Source organism: Globicephala melas, chromosome 13, assembly GCF_963455315.2.
Source record: "Globicephala melas chromosome 13, mGloMel1.2, whole genome shotgun sequence".
In the NCBI taxonomy this organism is placed as follows: Eukaryota; Metazoa; Chordata; class Mammalia; order Artiodactyla; family Delphinidae; genus Globicephala; species Globicephala melas.
In genome coordinates, this window is record NC_083326.1 from 89,169,057 (window position 1) to 89,184,092 (window position 15,036).

The 15,036-nt window shown below is 62.3% G+C and overlaps 1 protein-coding gene across 14 annotated transcripts in view; it reads left to right on the forward strand.

Annotated features, from left to right (window-relative positions):
- Window positions 1-15,036, forward strand: part of FBRSL1 (fibrosin like 1) — an 85,319-nt gene that overhangs the window by 9,277 nt on the left and 61,006 nt on the right. For 13 of the 14 annotated variants that reach the window (XM_070043420.1, XM_070043416.1, XM_070043413.1 and 10 more), the window contains exon 2: window positions 6,043-6,243. In XM_070043420.1, the coding sequence (XP_069899521.1) occupies window positions 6,043-6,243 (201 nt within the window). Of the gene's footprint in view, window positions 1-6,042; window positions 6,244-7,081; window positions 9,782-15,036 lie in introns of those variants that run through there. The other variant, XM_060283146.1, reaches the window with a different exon arrangement.

The following is a 15,036-nucleotide window of genomic DNA, read 5'->3' on the forward strand; positions in this document are numbered from 1 at the left end:
AAGGAGCACCTGCAGTTGAGTCTCTGAGGAGTGGGGAAGGCGGGGCGGGGCCTGGGGGCTGCGGTTTTACGCTGTGTGGGGTAGGGGGAGTTGGAGGCAAAACTTGCGGGTGAGAGGGAGTGAGCCACGTGGGTGCCAGGGCAGAGGGAGCAGCTGCGCCAAGGCCCTGGGGCAGACGCGCTCTGAAGGGCATCCAGGTCGGGGGATGACAGCCTGCCCGGTGAGCCATGGCTGAGGCTCTGAAGGTAGAGTGGGTGGGGCCGCACTCAGACTGGACGTGGGTGGGATGTGGCGTGAGCTCCTGGAACCATGGAGAGCAGGTGCCTGAACCACGAGTCGGGAGGGCTGCTGGGGCCCTCAGGTCCAGAGGTTCTGGGAGAAGGCAACCTCCGCCACCCGCAGCCTCCTGGCCCCTTACGGGGATGGGTCTCCAGGCCTGGCCCTGTCCTAGGGTGACATGGACATCCCACAAAGCCTTCCTCTGGGAAGTGGAGGGACAGGTGGGGTGGGGGGCAGTGGTGAGGGCCCAGGTGGGCCATCTGCCTTCTCACCCCCGGCGGCGAGAGTTGCCCAAGTTTGGTGACGAGGGGTGAGTTCTATGGGCTGGGGCCCAGGTACTGGGGAGCAGACCCCAGCGTGGTTCACAGAGTAGAGGGGCCCCCGCCTGGCCAGAGGGGTGTGGCCGCGCCTTTGCCTGCAGGGTCTGGGGGCCTGAAAGGGCCTGATCCAGGTGGGAGCAGGCAGCCTCAGCCCCCCGGTGAGGGGAATCATTCCAAGTCTGTGTTTACTAGTTGTAATTGCTTTTATCTCTCCGCGGTCGGTTTACAGAAGCGAGTTAGAAATTGTATCGGTGCTGCATAGTCATCCTGTTTAGGGGGGTTAACAGGTGGTCACGTAAAATCGCTGCAGGAAGATCTAGTCTGATTTCACAGCAACGTGCCCACCCCCGCCCCCGTGGTCCAGGAGGGTCAGAGGGCCTGGCTACTGCGGGGGGCTTCGCTGCAGGGCCACTGCCTCAAGTCAGTGGGGGCCCGCAGTGTGGCTCAGAAGCGTGGCTGTGTGTGAAACCCCCGCACGCCTCAGCCTCGCTCCTCCCTGCAGGCCTGGGCACAGCTGCCGCGCCAGACTACAGATGAGGAAACTGAGGCCAGTGAGGGCAGAACTCTGGCACTGCGTGTGCCCAAGCATGGCTGAGCCTTCAAAACGGGCCCAGATACACCCCCGTGGGGCTGGTGTCACAGGCCCTCGAGGGCAGCCCCAGCCTCGGGCACCAAGCTCAGGCCTGGCTCGCGCTCACTAGCAGTGCGGTACAGAACAGAAGCCCAGGGAGCTCTGCGGTCGTTCTCATGGCAGTGGCTTGGGGTAGGGGCAGCTGCATCTGGACGCTGGTAAGCCCTGCTCCAGAGAAATCCTGCTGAGGTGGCGATTTTCCTTCCAGGAGAGGAAACTGGCAGGGCCCTTGGCTTAGAGTTCATGCTCTCGAACCTTCAAGCGGGAAACACTATGGGCCTCGCTTGGAGCCGGGACGTGTGCAGCACGAGGCCTCCTGCCTGCGGCAGCCAGGAGAGAGCCGGTGGTCCTGCCGTCCCCTCCGTCTGCACAAGGCCCACGCCTGGTGCACCTCAGCCCGGCCAAGGCAGGTGGCTTTCCTGCTCCCCCCATTCTTCCAGATGCAGGAGGTCCCGCCCTGGTCCCCACCTGCCACTGTGGGCTGTGGCCAGGATGGAGCTGGACTGAGTCCAGGCCAGGGGAGAGGCACTGGTGTTTCAAAGATTCTGACAATCTAGTTGTTTTTAATGAAAAACAACAGAATGCCAAAAACAGGTTTACAGAAGATGTGACGAGTTAGAACAGTCTGTGGTTGACAGACGCATCCTTTTTACCACATGAACGATGCGGTGGCCAGATGTGTCTGGAGAGATGACCTAGAATTTTCCTGAGGCCCTTCCAGAACCTGTGGAGGGGCCGAGGTGGGTCCCGGAGCGCGGCAGGGGCGGGTCTGTCTGAGGTGCTCACCACGTGAGTCAGCACCACGCTTGCTTCGCTGCACGTCTGCCCTTCCCTGTCCTTCTTTGTTCACAAATGCTTGTTAGAAAGACAGGTCCCAGGTGTCCCCCTGGGGCAGGCTGCCCCTGTAGATTCATGGGTAGTAGTGGACTCGTTCTCTGTGTTTGCTCGGACGTGCCACAGGCAGCCCTGTTCTGTTGCAGGGCTCAGACGTGAGAGCTCAGAGGTCATCCCCCGGGCTAGAAGCAGTCTTTGTGACTTCAGCCAAGTAGGTCAGAAGTGGCCTCGGGTGGCCCTAGAAAGACCCTGAGGCGGGTCCTTGCTCCCTTCCTGCCCTGTAAAGGCGAGGCTCACCCCGCAGTGATGCGGGACGTGCGCATCCCAGGACCAGGTCGCACGGGGACAGGATGGTTAGTTACTCTTTCCGGAAGGAGGTGGCCCATGGGGAGGTCGGGGGAGATAACTTGCCACTTTCTGTGGCGATGAGAAGGTCAAGGTGGCCCACGGTGGGGGGGCTCCGAGGTGTGGGAGTCGAGAGGCCCGTTGTCAGGGCAGGCTTGGGCCCGGGGCCTGACCAGAACGGCTGCAGCCCAGAGACTCGCGTCCTGCCCGGGGCCCCAGGGTCTCCAGGGTCCCGGGTGTGCAGGGCGGGGTTGCCTCAAAGCCCCACCTCCCCACGCCCGCGGGGCCCCTCAGGTGGCGCCTGCCCGTGCCAGCCTGGCCCCAGACGGGAGGCTGTGTGGATGGGGCTGCATTTCCACCGCAGACTGAGTGCGGCAGGCGTCCCCTGCATGCGGGCGGGCCTCGTCCTGTCTGCTGAAGGCCTGTGTGGAACCAGGAGGCCCGCCCTGCTCCGAGGAAGAGGGGGCTCCTCCTGTCTGACGGGGGCCTTTCCTCCACCTTCAGACTGGAACTACTCCCGCGGCCCTCTGGGGTCACGAGGCCGCCCGCAGCGGGTCGCCTGCACGGTCGTGCCGCCGCCTCCTTCTAATCGAGCTTCGCCTGCGCACGCACGCCGTGGGTCTGTTTCTCTGGAGGGCCCTGACTCATGCACCCCTTACAGCGTGGTGCCTGGGGACTTGCCCTGTGTCTCCCTGGGGCCTCTGACCGCAGCCTGCTGGGCCCACCCTCTGCACCACGATGGGGTTGGGTGGAGGTGGGCACCCACGGGTGGGCAGTGAGGCTCTAAGGTAACGGCCCTGCAGACTGGCGCCCCGTGGTCAAGAGGTGACATCCAGGGTGGACAGGTAGGGACTCTGGGGGCCTCGCTGCTCTCCGGGGCCTGTGTGGGAGCAGCCTGTTAGCAGTGAGACCCTTGTGGGCTGGGTGACCAGGAATATCTCTGGACCTCTCTGGGCCTTGGCCTCTGTCTATAAGGGGGCTGACATTCATGCGTCACGGGCACACCAGGAGTCAATACGTATTAAGTACTTTGCATGTGGAAAGCGAGCCACCTTCACCAGCGCTTCCTCGTCACCGGAGGGACAGCCTCAGCGTTCTTCGCCAGGGAAGCCTGTGGCCATATCCTGGGCCAGCTGCTGACCAGTAGAACCTCCCTCCTGGCATCACCGTCCTGAGGAGACGGGCACCAGAGGGGGAGCATGGAACTCCTCATCACTTCAGGGACTTTGCACTGGCTGCTCCCTGAGGGAGGCTCCCTGGGCTCTGACCAGGGGTCGTCCCCAAGCATCCTGAAGTGGCTCCTTCCTTTCCGCTTCCCTGCCTGTGTTACCCTCCTGCCTTTTTGGGTGTCGTGACAACTCGCCTGTTGGGCCAGCTCCCTCGTGATCTGGTCCCAGGTGCCTGGAGCCAAACTAGCCTAGAGTCGGCGCTCACTGCCAGTTTAATGAGTTGGCCTATGAGCAGGGCCGGTGCTGGGAAGTCCTGGGGTCAGCAGGGGCTCTGTCGGCAGGGCATGAGGGAGAGTGACCCCCTCGGGCTAAGATGAGCTGGTGCCCTTGGGGTTCTGGCAGTGGCCACGGAAGTGCAGATGACCTGTGGGTGTCCCTGGGGTCTGATAGCCCAGAGTGTGAGCATGGGGAAGGGTCAATCCTGCATCCAGGACGTTGGGGTCCCACCTGCTGCTCAGGCAGAAGCCTGTGGAACTTTGGGCAGATCCATGTGTGGTGGGAGTGCTTCTGCGTGGAAGGGTGTCTGACCTCACAGATGCACCAGGACGAGCGTCCTGCCTGTGGCCTCACGGTTCAGCTGACCTTTAGGAGCCCCCAACCCCACTGGCACACCATCCCTCTCTCTCTTCCTGGTTGACGCTGAGTCAGCCCCTGAGTTGACACTGGGGACAGGGCAGGGATGCAGGGCGTGCAGGAAGGTGAGTACGCCAGCCCTTGGTGTGGGGTCAGAGGTCAAGGGGTGCCACATGCCCCCTCTTGAGAGGCTGTGGATGGCCCTTCCCTCCCCAGATCCTGCTTGAGCCGCAGGTCTTTGTGCCCATGCATTTGGGCCTCGGAGAGGAGGGGGATCTGCTGCTGCCGCCTTGTGCAGACACGACTGTGTGCAGCCGCCGAGGGGGGTGGTCAGTCAGCCTGCGATTGGACATGACTGCTCCCAGGCCAGGCCACGGTCCACACCAGGCGGGGCAGCTGGGGGGCTTCCGTGCCTGGAGGGACAGCTCCAGTCTGGCTGACCTCATTGGCACTCCTCTCGAATTCTGGGAATTGTGGCCCCCCTTCACTGGACGGGAGGAGGGACGTGGGGAGTCGTCTTGAGGTAGCTGCTGGCTCCAGGTCAGAGGAGCCCACGTGGCAAGCACAGCACATCCCTTTCCCTGCCGCCAGTCCAGGGGACCACAGCAGGCTGGGACATTGGTCCTTCCTGCCACCTGCTTAAGTGGCTTAGGGACGTTTCCTGGGGGGCCGTGAGGGTGTCACCTGGGATAAGTCACCATTGCCCTCATTCAGGCTTTCCTCTTCCCCTCCTTCGTGGGCAGATACTTTCGGAACCTTCTGGGTCCCTTGTTGGCATTTCCTTAGCTCTCTCTTTAGCAGCCCAGTGGCGCTGGCGCTGCCCCTGGTTCCCCCATGGACCCAAGCAAGAGGCCGGTGGGTGCACCTTCCCTCTTCACCACCAGTGAATGCCAGGCATCTCTGGGCACATTGGCAGAGCTGCGGGTGGTGGTGGGTCCAGGCCCCCTTTGCACAGTAGGAGCTGTGCAGGCAGTGCAGAGGCCCAGCCGCCCGTGGGGATGGGAGACCATGCTGCCGTTGTCGGCATCGTTTTAGCACGTGCTTATTAGACACCCACTGTGTGTCAGGCCCGGCTCCAGGCACTGGGCACAGCTGTGAACAAGGCAGGCCCAGCTCCCTGCTCCAGGGGTGACGTCTGGGGTCGCTGCAGCTCTGCACACCTGGCTGACGTGGAGACTGCTTTCCCAAGACGGGCTCCCATTGGGTCAGGATGCCAGTTGGGCATCCTCGAGTTGGGCTGATAAACCCACGGGTGGCTCAGGACCAGGGGACGGGGCAGCTGGAGTTGCAGCATCTCTGCCTGCAGCCAGCTACTGCGGTGATGGCCCTCAGCCCAGGGCTCGCCCCGGTCTCAGACCAGGAATCCAGAGGGTGCCAGGATGGGCCATGCCTCCTGAAGGCCAGCCCAGCCACCAGTCTCAGCAGCTGCTTCCTGCTGAGCTTGGGTGAGGCCTCACACTGGGCCAAGGATCAGGGCCCCACGTTACTGGCTGGGCTCCTCGGGAAACTCACCCCAGTCACCCTCCCCAAACCCCCAGTCCTGACAGGCCCACCCACGCTCATCAGACCTGTCTGCCGCCTACCCATTCACCCATCTCCCTTCATTCCCCTTCATGTGGCCCTCCCAGGATGGGAGGCTCCTTCCCGAGGTGTGGCAGCCTGACAGCCCACTGCAGGGGGGTGGCGGGGAGTGGCACCTCCAGGTAGGTGCTGTCACATGCCCAGGGCCCCACCTTCGGCACAACGTGGTCTCTCATGGTGTCACTGGTGGGATAACACTTGGAATAGTGTCACTGCCGATTAACTGGCTTTGTCCTTCCTCACCCCACAGAAGGACATGGCCCTGAAGCCACACGAGCGGAAGGAGAAGTGGGAACGTCGCCTTGTCAAGAAGCCCCGTGAATCAGAAAACTGCCCGACTGCAGAGCCTGGTGAGAACGGGCGGCCCCTGGAGGCAGGCAGCTCCGAGCAGGACCTGGAGCCCACCTGCGACCGAGGGGAGAAGAAGGCCCCGCTGCAGCCCACCAAGCAGGTGAGCGCTGGGCCCTCCCACTCCGAATCAAGGGCTCCCGGGCGGCCGGGGGGCCACGGCAGCACCTGGACACCACCCGTCGGCATCTGGGCCTGCCTGGCAACGCGCTCCATTGTTGTGGGGGGTGGGGTTAGGGGCATACGTGGATTGGGGCCGGGGGCAGCCGCCTGCCGGAAGTCTGAGGGTGCTGAGTGGAGGCAGGGGACACCCCGGGTGGGGGGTGGGGGTCACAGCCAGAGAAAGGCAAACCAGGCCAGGAACCCAGGAACTGGGGGCAGGGGGTGCTTGGCTCAGGCGGAACTGGAGGGTGCACCCGCTGATAGGCTGGCCCCGTTTCCCCATTGCGTCTGTCAGGCTCCGCCGACTATGGGGTGTCCAGCGTGTCTGTAACGCGTGGGGACCAGGCTCATTGCTGGGTGCTCTCCATGTGCTAAACTTACGCGAAACGCAGTGGGTCTGCGAGACAGGGAGGGAGTCACGTCAGTTGTGGTTGGTGGACCAGGTGCAAGGAGCAGCCCTGCTGGGAGGGGCCATCCTTGCTGTCACCCAGAGCCCAGCTGGCATGGGGCAGGGAGACTGGGGCCAGGGGCTTTCTCCCAGGGTACAGGGTTCTGTCCTAGGTGTCGGCTCAGCACTACAGCTGTTTTCCTCTCCAGGGACTCACTGGTTTGCGCCTTCTTTTCAGAGAGGGGTTCTTCTTGGTGTTTCACACTCCACTTTCAACTCCCTTGGGGATTGGAATGCTGGTGAGGGGGCAGCATGTCTCAGGGGCCTGGGCTGGATGGGGGGTCTACAGGCACACCTGCCCAGGTGGACACGTGCTCTTTCTTCCATGCAGGTGTGCTCCCCAGAAGGGGGGCCGCTCCCAGCCAACCACTGGGACCAGAACGGCCCGGCCCAGCGCCAGCAGCAGCTCCAGCCCAGCCAGCCCCAGGGGTCACTCCCAGCCCCGTGTCAGCGCTGCCAGCCCCGTCGGGCTCTCCCGGACCCTGGGCAGCCCTTCCAGCCCCAGCGGCCACTCCCGGGTCAGCGCAGCTGGCCCCAGCGGTCACTTCTGGGCCCAAGACAGCCCAGCCAGCCCCGGCGGTCACTTCTGGGTCCAGGTCAGCCCTGCCGGCCCCAGCAGCTGCTTCCAGCCCCAGATCAGCCCTGCCGGCCCCAGCGGTCACTCCCGGCTCAGCCCCGCCAGCCGCGTTGGGCACTCCTAGCCCCCAGGCAGCGCTGCCGGCGCCTGCGCTCCCTCCTGGCCCCGTGGCAGCGCTGCCGGCCCCTGCGGTCCCTCCTGGCCCCGTGTCACCTCTGTCGACCCCTGCGGTCCATCCTGGCCCCGTGGCACCGCTGCCGGCCCCTGCGGTCTGTCCTGGCCCCGTGCCACCTCTGTCGGTCCCTGCTGGCCCTCTGGCACCGCTGCTGGCCCACGCGGTCGTGGATGGGCCCGTGTCTCCGTGGCCAGCCCAGCAGGGCATCCTCAGGACAGCGGTGCCGGCCCCCACAGTCACTCCTCGTGCTGCGCCCACGTCGCCGGCCCGCCAGCTCACTCTCGGGCCAGTGCTGCTGCCCCCGGCGGCTGTCCCTAGCCCCATGCCAGCCCCGAAGGTCCCTCCTGGGCCAGCCCAGCCGCCCCCGGCGGTCCCTCCTGGGCCTCAGTCAGCCCCAGCAATTAGTCGAAACCCCAGAGCAGCCTGGCCCCCCCAAGCCTTCACTGCTGGGCCCTGGACAGCCGTGCCAACAAAAGCGGCCACTCATGGACCCAGAACAGCCTCACCCGCCCAAGCGGCCACTCTTGGGCCCAGAACAGCCGTGCCGACGAAAGCGGCCACTTCTGGGCCCGAAACAGCCCTGCCAGCCCCTGCGGTCACTTCTGGGTCCGAGCCAGCCCTGCCAGCCCCAGCCGTTACTCCCTATACCTGAGCGCCCGTCACTCCTGGGCCGGCCAACCCCGCCCCGCCGGCCTCTCCTGGGGCCCCCGAGCCAGCCACGGCAGTCCCTGCTGGACCTGGTCCGGGCCCATCAGCCCCAGCTCTCCCTCCTGGCCCCAGGCCAACCCTGCCGGCCCCTGAGGTCACGACGGACTCGATCCTGCACCCCTGCAGTGGCCCGCCAGGCCCCATCTGTGAGCCCTGGAGCCTGACGCCCGTTTTCCCAGACCACCCCAGGTGTGGCTGTGCTGGGCCGGGCCAAGGCCCCCTCAGCCTGTGGCCCGAGATGTGTTGTCAGACTGGCCGGAGGCCTTCTCCGGACAGGCCGGGCCGTTTGCGGCTGGAGGCTGAGGCTCAGCAGAGACGGGAGCCCCTGCAGGGCCACCGAGCCGAGGCCCCCCACGCCGGGAAGAGAGGAGAGGACCACAGCGCCTTCCCACCTCCCGCCAGGCTGGCCCCCGCCGTGCCCGCTGCTCTGTGACGTGCACGCGCCCGGGAGAGGGCACACAGCCACCCCCAAGGCTCAGGCTTGTGGGCTGGGGGGTCCTTTAGCATCTCTCTGTGCCTCTAAAGTGCCCACCTGTCCTTGGATGTTGGACTTCCACGCCCGGGTGTGCTGCCCAGCCAGTGTGTGAGTTTGTGTGCGCATATACACGGCGTGTGCTCTGCAAGTGTCTGCCTGTGCGTGGAGCGTGTGCGTGTGTGATTTTGGGGGGCGTGCCAGCTGTAGGCCTTGCCCTCCTTGGGCCCCACCCCATCTGGCCAGTGTGCATTCCCGTCCCCCACCAGGCAGAATGTGGGCACAACCAGAGCCAGGCCTGAGGTCCTGCTGCTTCCCTCTGCAAAGGGTGATGTTTGCCCAGCTCTAGAGTCCTGTGACTGTGGAGAGGGGACGCGAGGGATGCTCAGGGCTGTCTGTGGTTGAGTAGCAATTACTGGTGAGACAAGAGGCTCCCCCTCAGGACTCTTCTTCCACCCCAGTGACTGAGCACTGAAGCCGGGGGCAGTCTCCTGTCCACCCCCCCAGCTTTGGACCAAGAAAGCCTGCAGGGCCTGAGGCCATTCCCAGAATGTCCCCTCCCAGCATCCCACTCGTCCCCTACAGCTTTCCGGCTCCGGGCCCCCTAGGACGTCCCTGGTCAGGACAGACCTCACACTACAAACCTTTCTCTGCTTCCCCCCCACTCCCACCCGACCCGCACTTGCGCTCAAGGGCCACCACCCCTTGCCCCTGACCTCTGGCTCAGGGCAGCCCCGCACTAGTGCTCCTGGAGTCCTGGGCACAAGGTGGGAGAGCAGCGTCGGCCACCAGGGGTGCCCTGGCCAGGCTCCCACGCAGTGCTCTGTGCGCCCAGTCTCACCCGGCTGTGACAGCCACCTCTAATACCGACCCGGTTCATGGAGGCCACGGAGGTGCCCCCCGGTTTCCAGACCCGAGCCTTCCTCCCTGCTTGGTCATGAGGACCCTGGCCCTCGGGGGGTCCTGACACCCAGAGCAGAGCCTACAGATACCTGGTCTCCCTCCCAGAAACATGGGGCTTATTTTTCTGATTAAAGAAAATAAAAAGTGCTGTGCCATTATTTTTATAACAGCATCAGTGTTTGTAATTTAACAAAGTATGTGTCGTACTGGAAGTGCTTTACTCTGACAAGTGGTTTTCTGCACATCTGGACTTGCCTGTCGTTCATTCCATTCCGGCTGAGCTGCAGGAGAGCAGCCAGGGGAGGGGGGTGCCTGGCCTGGACCTGGCTCACTGCGTCACATGGTGTGGGCTTGGGGGGACTCAGCTCGCCATAATCACCCTCCAGGCCTCCCTGGCAGCCTCCTTGATGGATCAGCTCCACCTGTCCTGTTTCGGAGCCCCGGCTCTGGAAGGGGTCTTTTTCTAGATGCCACTGAAGGCGCTTCTGAGGTCTTGTTGTTGACCCTTCACGTTCATTCCCACTGTTCCCTGTCGTCATGCAGTGAGGGTGGCAAGGCTTCAGGCCACCCCCTCCCTCCCAGTGCCCTGAACTCCCAACCCAAGGGGCAGCGTGAGCATCTCTGCACCGCCCACGCCCCCGGCCCCGTGCTCTTGTCTGGGCGTGGCACAGGCAGGCCAGGACTGGACGGGTGCAGCTGCTGCCTTTATAGGCCTTTCTGCTCTGGGCATGTTGGCTGCAGTGCTTGGGTGCCACTTAGTGGGGGAGACAGGACTGTCGGGGCACCATCTCTGATGGCAGAAGGGGGGTGGGGAAGAGGGCTGAGCCCACAGGGACACCACGGCTGGGGCCGCCCTCCTTCTTCCCCTCCGGAAGGGCCCCGACTGTGGGGGAGCTCCGAGGTGACTGGGGTGGGGCTGTTCCCTGTGTGATCGCTGCTGAGGAAGGGGCTTGGCTTCTGCCTGAACCTGCAGGGGCCCTCTAACCCCTACGGGGCTCCGCATGGCTGCAGCTGGCCTCAGGTTCAAAGTGCTGGGACCTTGAGGGACGTGCACTTTGGCGAGGCACCCGCTGGCCACGGAGGGGACTGGGCTGCGTGTGTCGTGTCCCGGGGGACCCGTGTTGCCATGAGAAAATATAGGTCCAGTGTGGCCAGATCTTTGTTTCCGCGAACAACTGGAAACCTGGGTTTTTCTGTGGATTCAGTGAGTTTTGAAACTTTGGTGGCTAATTCTAATTTGATGACTCACCTTGTTGGCCAAAGGACACAGCTGTGTGGGCTCTGCGTGGCCTGGTGGCAGAGGTTGGGGCCCTGGCAACTGACCTGGCCCCGAGGCCAGGGGGGTGGGGTGTGGCCCACCCCGTCATAGGGAGAGTAGGGCAGCCCAGCCTGGTGGGTGGGGCTGGAGTGAGTCTTTGGGGGTGTCGTGGGGCTTTGGGGGAGGCCCCATGCTGCCCCAGGGAGCCCTCGGACGGAGACCAGAGCCTGGGCACAGTGCTCTACTGGGACCTCTCCTCCGGCCCTGCAGCCCACCTCCCCTTCTGCAGACTGGGCCGTGGGGAGGGGACAGGCACCTTCTGAGCAGGAGCCCCTGACTTGGTGCCTGGTCCCTGTTAAACCTGTGATGGCCAAGGGCAGTGGTGGTTGTGATTTGCTGCCAGGTTGAAGAGGGAGGGGTGACCAGGTGGTCCGTCCAAAAGCGGCCAGAGATGGAGCGTACTGTGCAGGTGCTTACTAAGGAGACCCCTTGGGATCCAGCCAGTGGGTGGCAGGGCAGCCCCGGGAGGTGAGCGTGGGCGACCCCTGATGAGTCCCTGGCCCTCAAAGAGGACCACACGCCACTTCCAGCGTCCACCTGGGACGCCCGGTCCCGGCTGGCAGTTTCCTGGGGAGGATTGCTTGTCTGCTGCCGTGCGCAGGCCTTCCCCATGTGCGTGTGCACGCACCTCTTCTGAGCACAGAGGTGCTCCACACGTGAACGCCTGGTCACTCCCAACAAGATCTACTCCATCACGTGGGAGACACTCTGGGGAGGACAGGCCCCTGGACCGGCCGCTCCCCGCACGAGGACGTCGTCAGCACCTAAGGCGCCGACACTGAGGATGCGTCCCGACTGAAGCAGATCACCTGCGCCCCGTGAAGCCTCTGTCCCTGCAGACACGGAATGTGACTCAGTCCCCCAGTATGTTAGGAGAGGCAAGCGTGTGTCTGGTGTGCACAGACGTCTGGCTGGCCCGCCTCCCCCCAGCCAGGGGCTGCATTGACCGCAAGACACCCCTAGCAACTTGTCAGAGCGGGGGTGGTGGTGTCTAAGGAAGATGGTGTCCATGTCCAGCCACCTGCCCTTGCCTGGGGGGCTTGGCAAGAAACCTATCCCAGGGGTGGGACTGGGGAGGTTGAGACTGAGGGGTGCACCGCCCAAACCCCTGGGGGGGTCCCAGGGGCCTTGTCAAAGGCAGGTCCTGACCCTGCAGGTGACGCTTGGAACAGCACACTCTTTGATAGGACTGTAATAGGAGCCACATTACAAGTATGAAGAGAAGAGACAAAATTAATCCTAATATATTTTAGATCCATGTCCCGTCGGCTCTGTGTATCCGCGGACGCAGGGGGCTGACTGGGCTACATCATTTCATATGAGGGACCTGGGCAACCGTGGATTTTGGTATCTGCAGGGGGCTCCTGGAACCAGTCCCCCACGGACACCGAGGGACGGCTGTATTCTAAGTAGTATCGTTTCAGCATGCAGTCACTATGAAAATCATCAATGGGATATTCCAGTATTTTTTGTACCAAGTCTTGGAAAGGCAGCGTGTATCTTACTCTGCCCTTATGCAGCCCTTCCCAGTAGAGACTGGCCTCAGACTGGTCCAGTGTGTCTCAGAACCGGCAGGGTGGGGAGGTGAGCTTCCCAAGTTCACTTTCTCCCCACACTTGCTCCTCTTGTTGGTTTCCTCATTCTCTCGCTCAGCCAGCCTTGGTTTGACCCCTCACCACTGGACCGCAAAGCCGGGCACGTGTCAGCCTAGAACCTCCCCTTGAGCACCAGGCCTGTGTATCCAGGGCCAAGACCCTCCACTCAGATGCCACAGCCCCGCACTGAGTGAGAACAAGCCAGAACACAGCTCTTCTAAAGCTTCCCCGCACTTCAGTGGGGAGCCTTGCGTCTGCCCCAGTGATTGGGCCAGAAACGGGGAGCCACCTTCCACTGCTCACTCCCCTACCCAGGCCAGTCCTTTGCTTCTGCCTCCTACCTGTCCTTATGAGCAGGGTTTCAATAGAAAATTCAAATGGAAACAAAAATTCACCATATAGAATGTGTGGGGTGCAGCTAAAGCAGTGTTCGGGGTGAGACCTCCAGCTTCGGTGCTCGTGTTACAAAAGAAGATGGGTTCAAGATCAGTGACCTGAAGAAGCTAGAAAGAGAAGAGGAAGGAATCCTAAAGAAGAAAGAGGCGAATGCAAATGAGCGTAATTAGTGAACTAGGAAGCAAACGATAGAGAAAATAAAGCCAAAAATTGTTTCTTGGAGAACATCAGCAAAATTGAGAACTCCCTAGTTAAGACTGATCAAGCAAAAAAGAATGCAGATTACCAGTGTTAGGAACGGAAAAGGTAGTAGCACTGCAGGTGCTACAGACATGGAAGGGATGGCGCAGAAACGATTTTATTCCAGTAATTGAACAACCTAGGTGAAATGAACAAATGTTTTGAAAAATACAACTTGCCAAAACCGACATAAGATGAAATAGGTGATCTGAATAGTCCTGCACCTGTTAAAGAAACTGACTTTGTCACCGGGTCCCGTGCCTACCCGTCACGGCCAGCCCACCACCATCTCACCAGCAAAGAGAAGCTGACCTCACAGTCGGCCCAGGGACTGTTCAGCGACCACGCCTGTGAGGCAGCGTGTTGCTAGTGCCATTTTCAGACGAGGGCACTGAAGCAAAAAACAAGCAGCAACAGCAATAACAACATGAGGAAGCATCTCTGTAACTTGCCCAAGACAAGCAGGAAAAGTGGCTGAGCCAGAATTCAAACCAGGTGGCTCGGCTCCAGAGTCTCTGCCCTTGACCCTGACCTTTCCGTGGAAGACAACAGCAGCAGCTGGCCGGCCCCCGTCTCCCTGCCTGTCTGCGGGCAGCGAGGTTCCTCTCAGGAGCTCATTTGAGCATGCCCTTCCCTTGCTGAAAGCGTTCTGGAAGGTCCCCTCCACCCTCGGGAAGTCCTGGCTCCTGGATATGGCCTGAGCTCCCCCTGCTCCCCCCCCCTCAGCCTGCCTCCCAGTTCACTCACCCTGTGGCTCAGCTCCCGCACCGCCCACCCCTCCGCATACGCCCTCCCTCCCCTGTGCCCGTGCCCCTCACCCCCGCTTTTTTTTTTTTTTAATTTTTATTTTGACTGTGCTGGGCCTTCGTTGCAGCACGTGGGCTTCTCTAGTTGCAGCGCGCGGGCTTAGTTGCCCCGTGGCATGTGGTGTCTTAGTTCCCCGAATGGGGACCCAGGCTGCGTCCACCGCATTGGAAGGCGGATTCTTAACCGCTGGACCACCAGGGAAGTCCCCCGTGCCCCTCTCTTTCAGCTCACCCTTCTGCGGTGTGGTGATGACCCGTTTCTCATCTGCACCCCTCCACCAGGCCTGGTAACCCCGAGGCTGGCAGAGGGCTGGGCCCCTGAAGCCTCGGTAAACGCCGAGAGTGAGACAGAGAGTTGCAGAGTCCTGGGCGCACCCCACGTTGGCCCGTCCGTCCTCCTCACCATCACACCTGTCGGCCGGGCCCACGTTTGTTTGCCAGTTTGTTTAGGGGTGTTTCTGATCACTTACAAGACAGTTTCCAGACTGGGCCAGGTAGAGTCCTTCCAGAAGATTCACACCTGGCCTCTGGCAGATGAGCATTGTGGTGGGGAATAAGCTCTGACACCTACTAGCGGTGTGGCCTTGGGCAGGTGACTACCCCTTGGTGCCTCAGTTTTCTCATCTGTACAGTGGGGTAATGACACCCCTCCCTAAGGGTTTTCGGTGAGTCAATTTAAAGTCAGAACCATTCTGGGTCCTGGCTAGCTGCTGTAAGTGCCTGGCTCCTTTAATGTGCATGGTTTCTCCCACCTCCACCTGTTCTGAGGCCCGGGCTGCAGCTTGTGGGGACGGGCAGCCGCGGGGGGCTTTCCTGGGTCGTTCTTCATCCTCTCCCCCTCCCCCCCCATCATGCCTCATCGTCATCGTGGGCTCTGCGCCAGCCTGGCTGGGACCACACACGCGGAGGTGCAGTTCCAGGGTTAGGCGCCCGGGCTCTGCAGTGGCCCCAGGCAGGGCTCCTCCTTTCAGATGGCCTGTTTCCTCGTGTGTAAAGTGGGGCTGTCAATACTGCATGCGCCTCAGGTTGCTGAGATGAAAAGCTGAGTTGGCGTGCACGGTCCGTGCTAGACCCGCTCGTTTGCTGCGCTTACCGT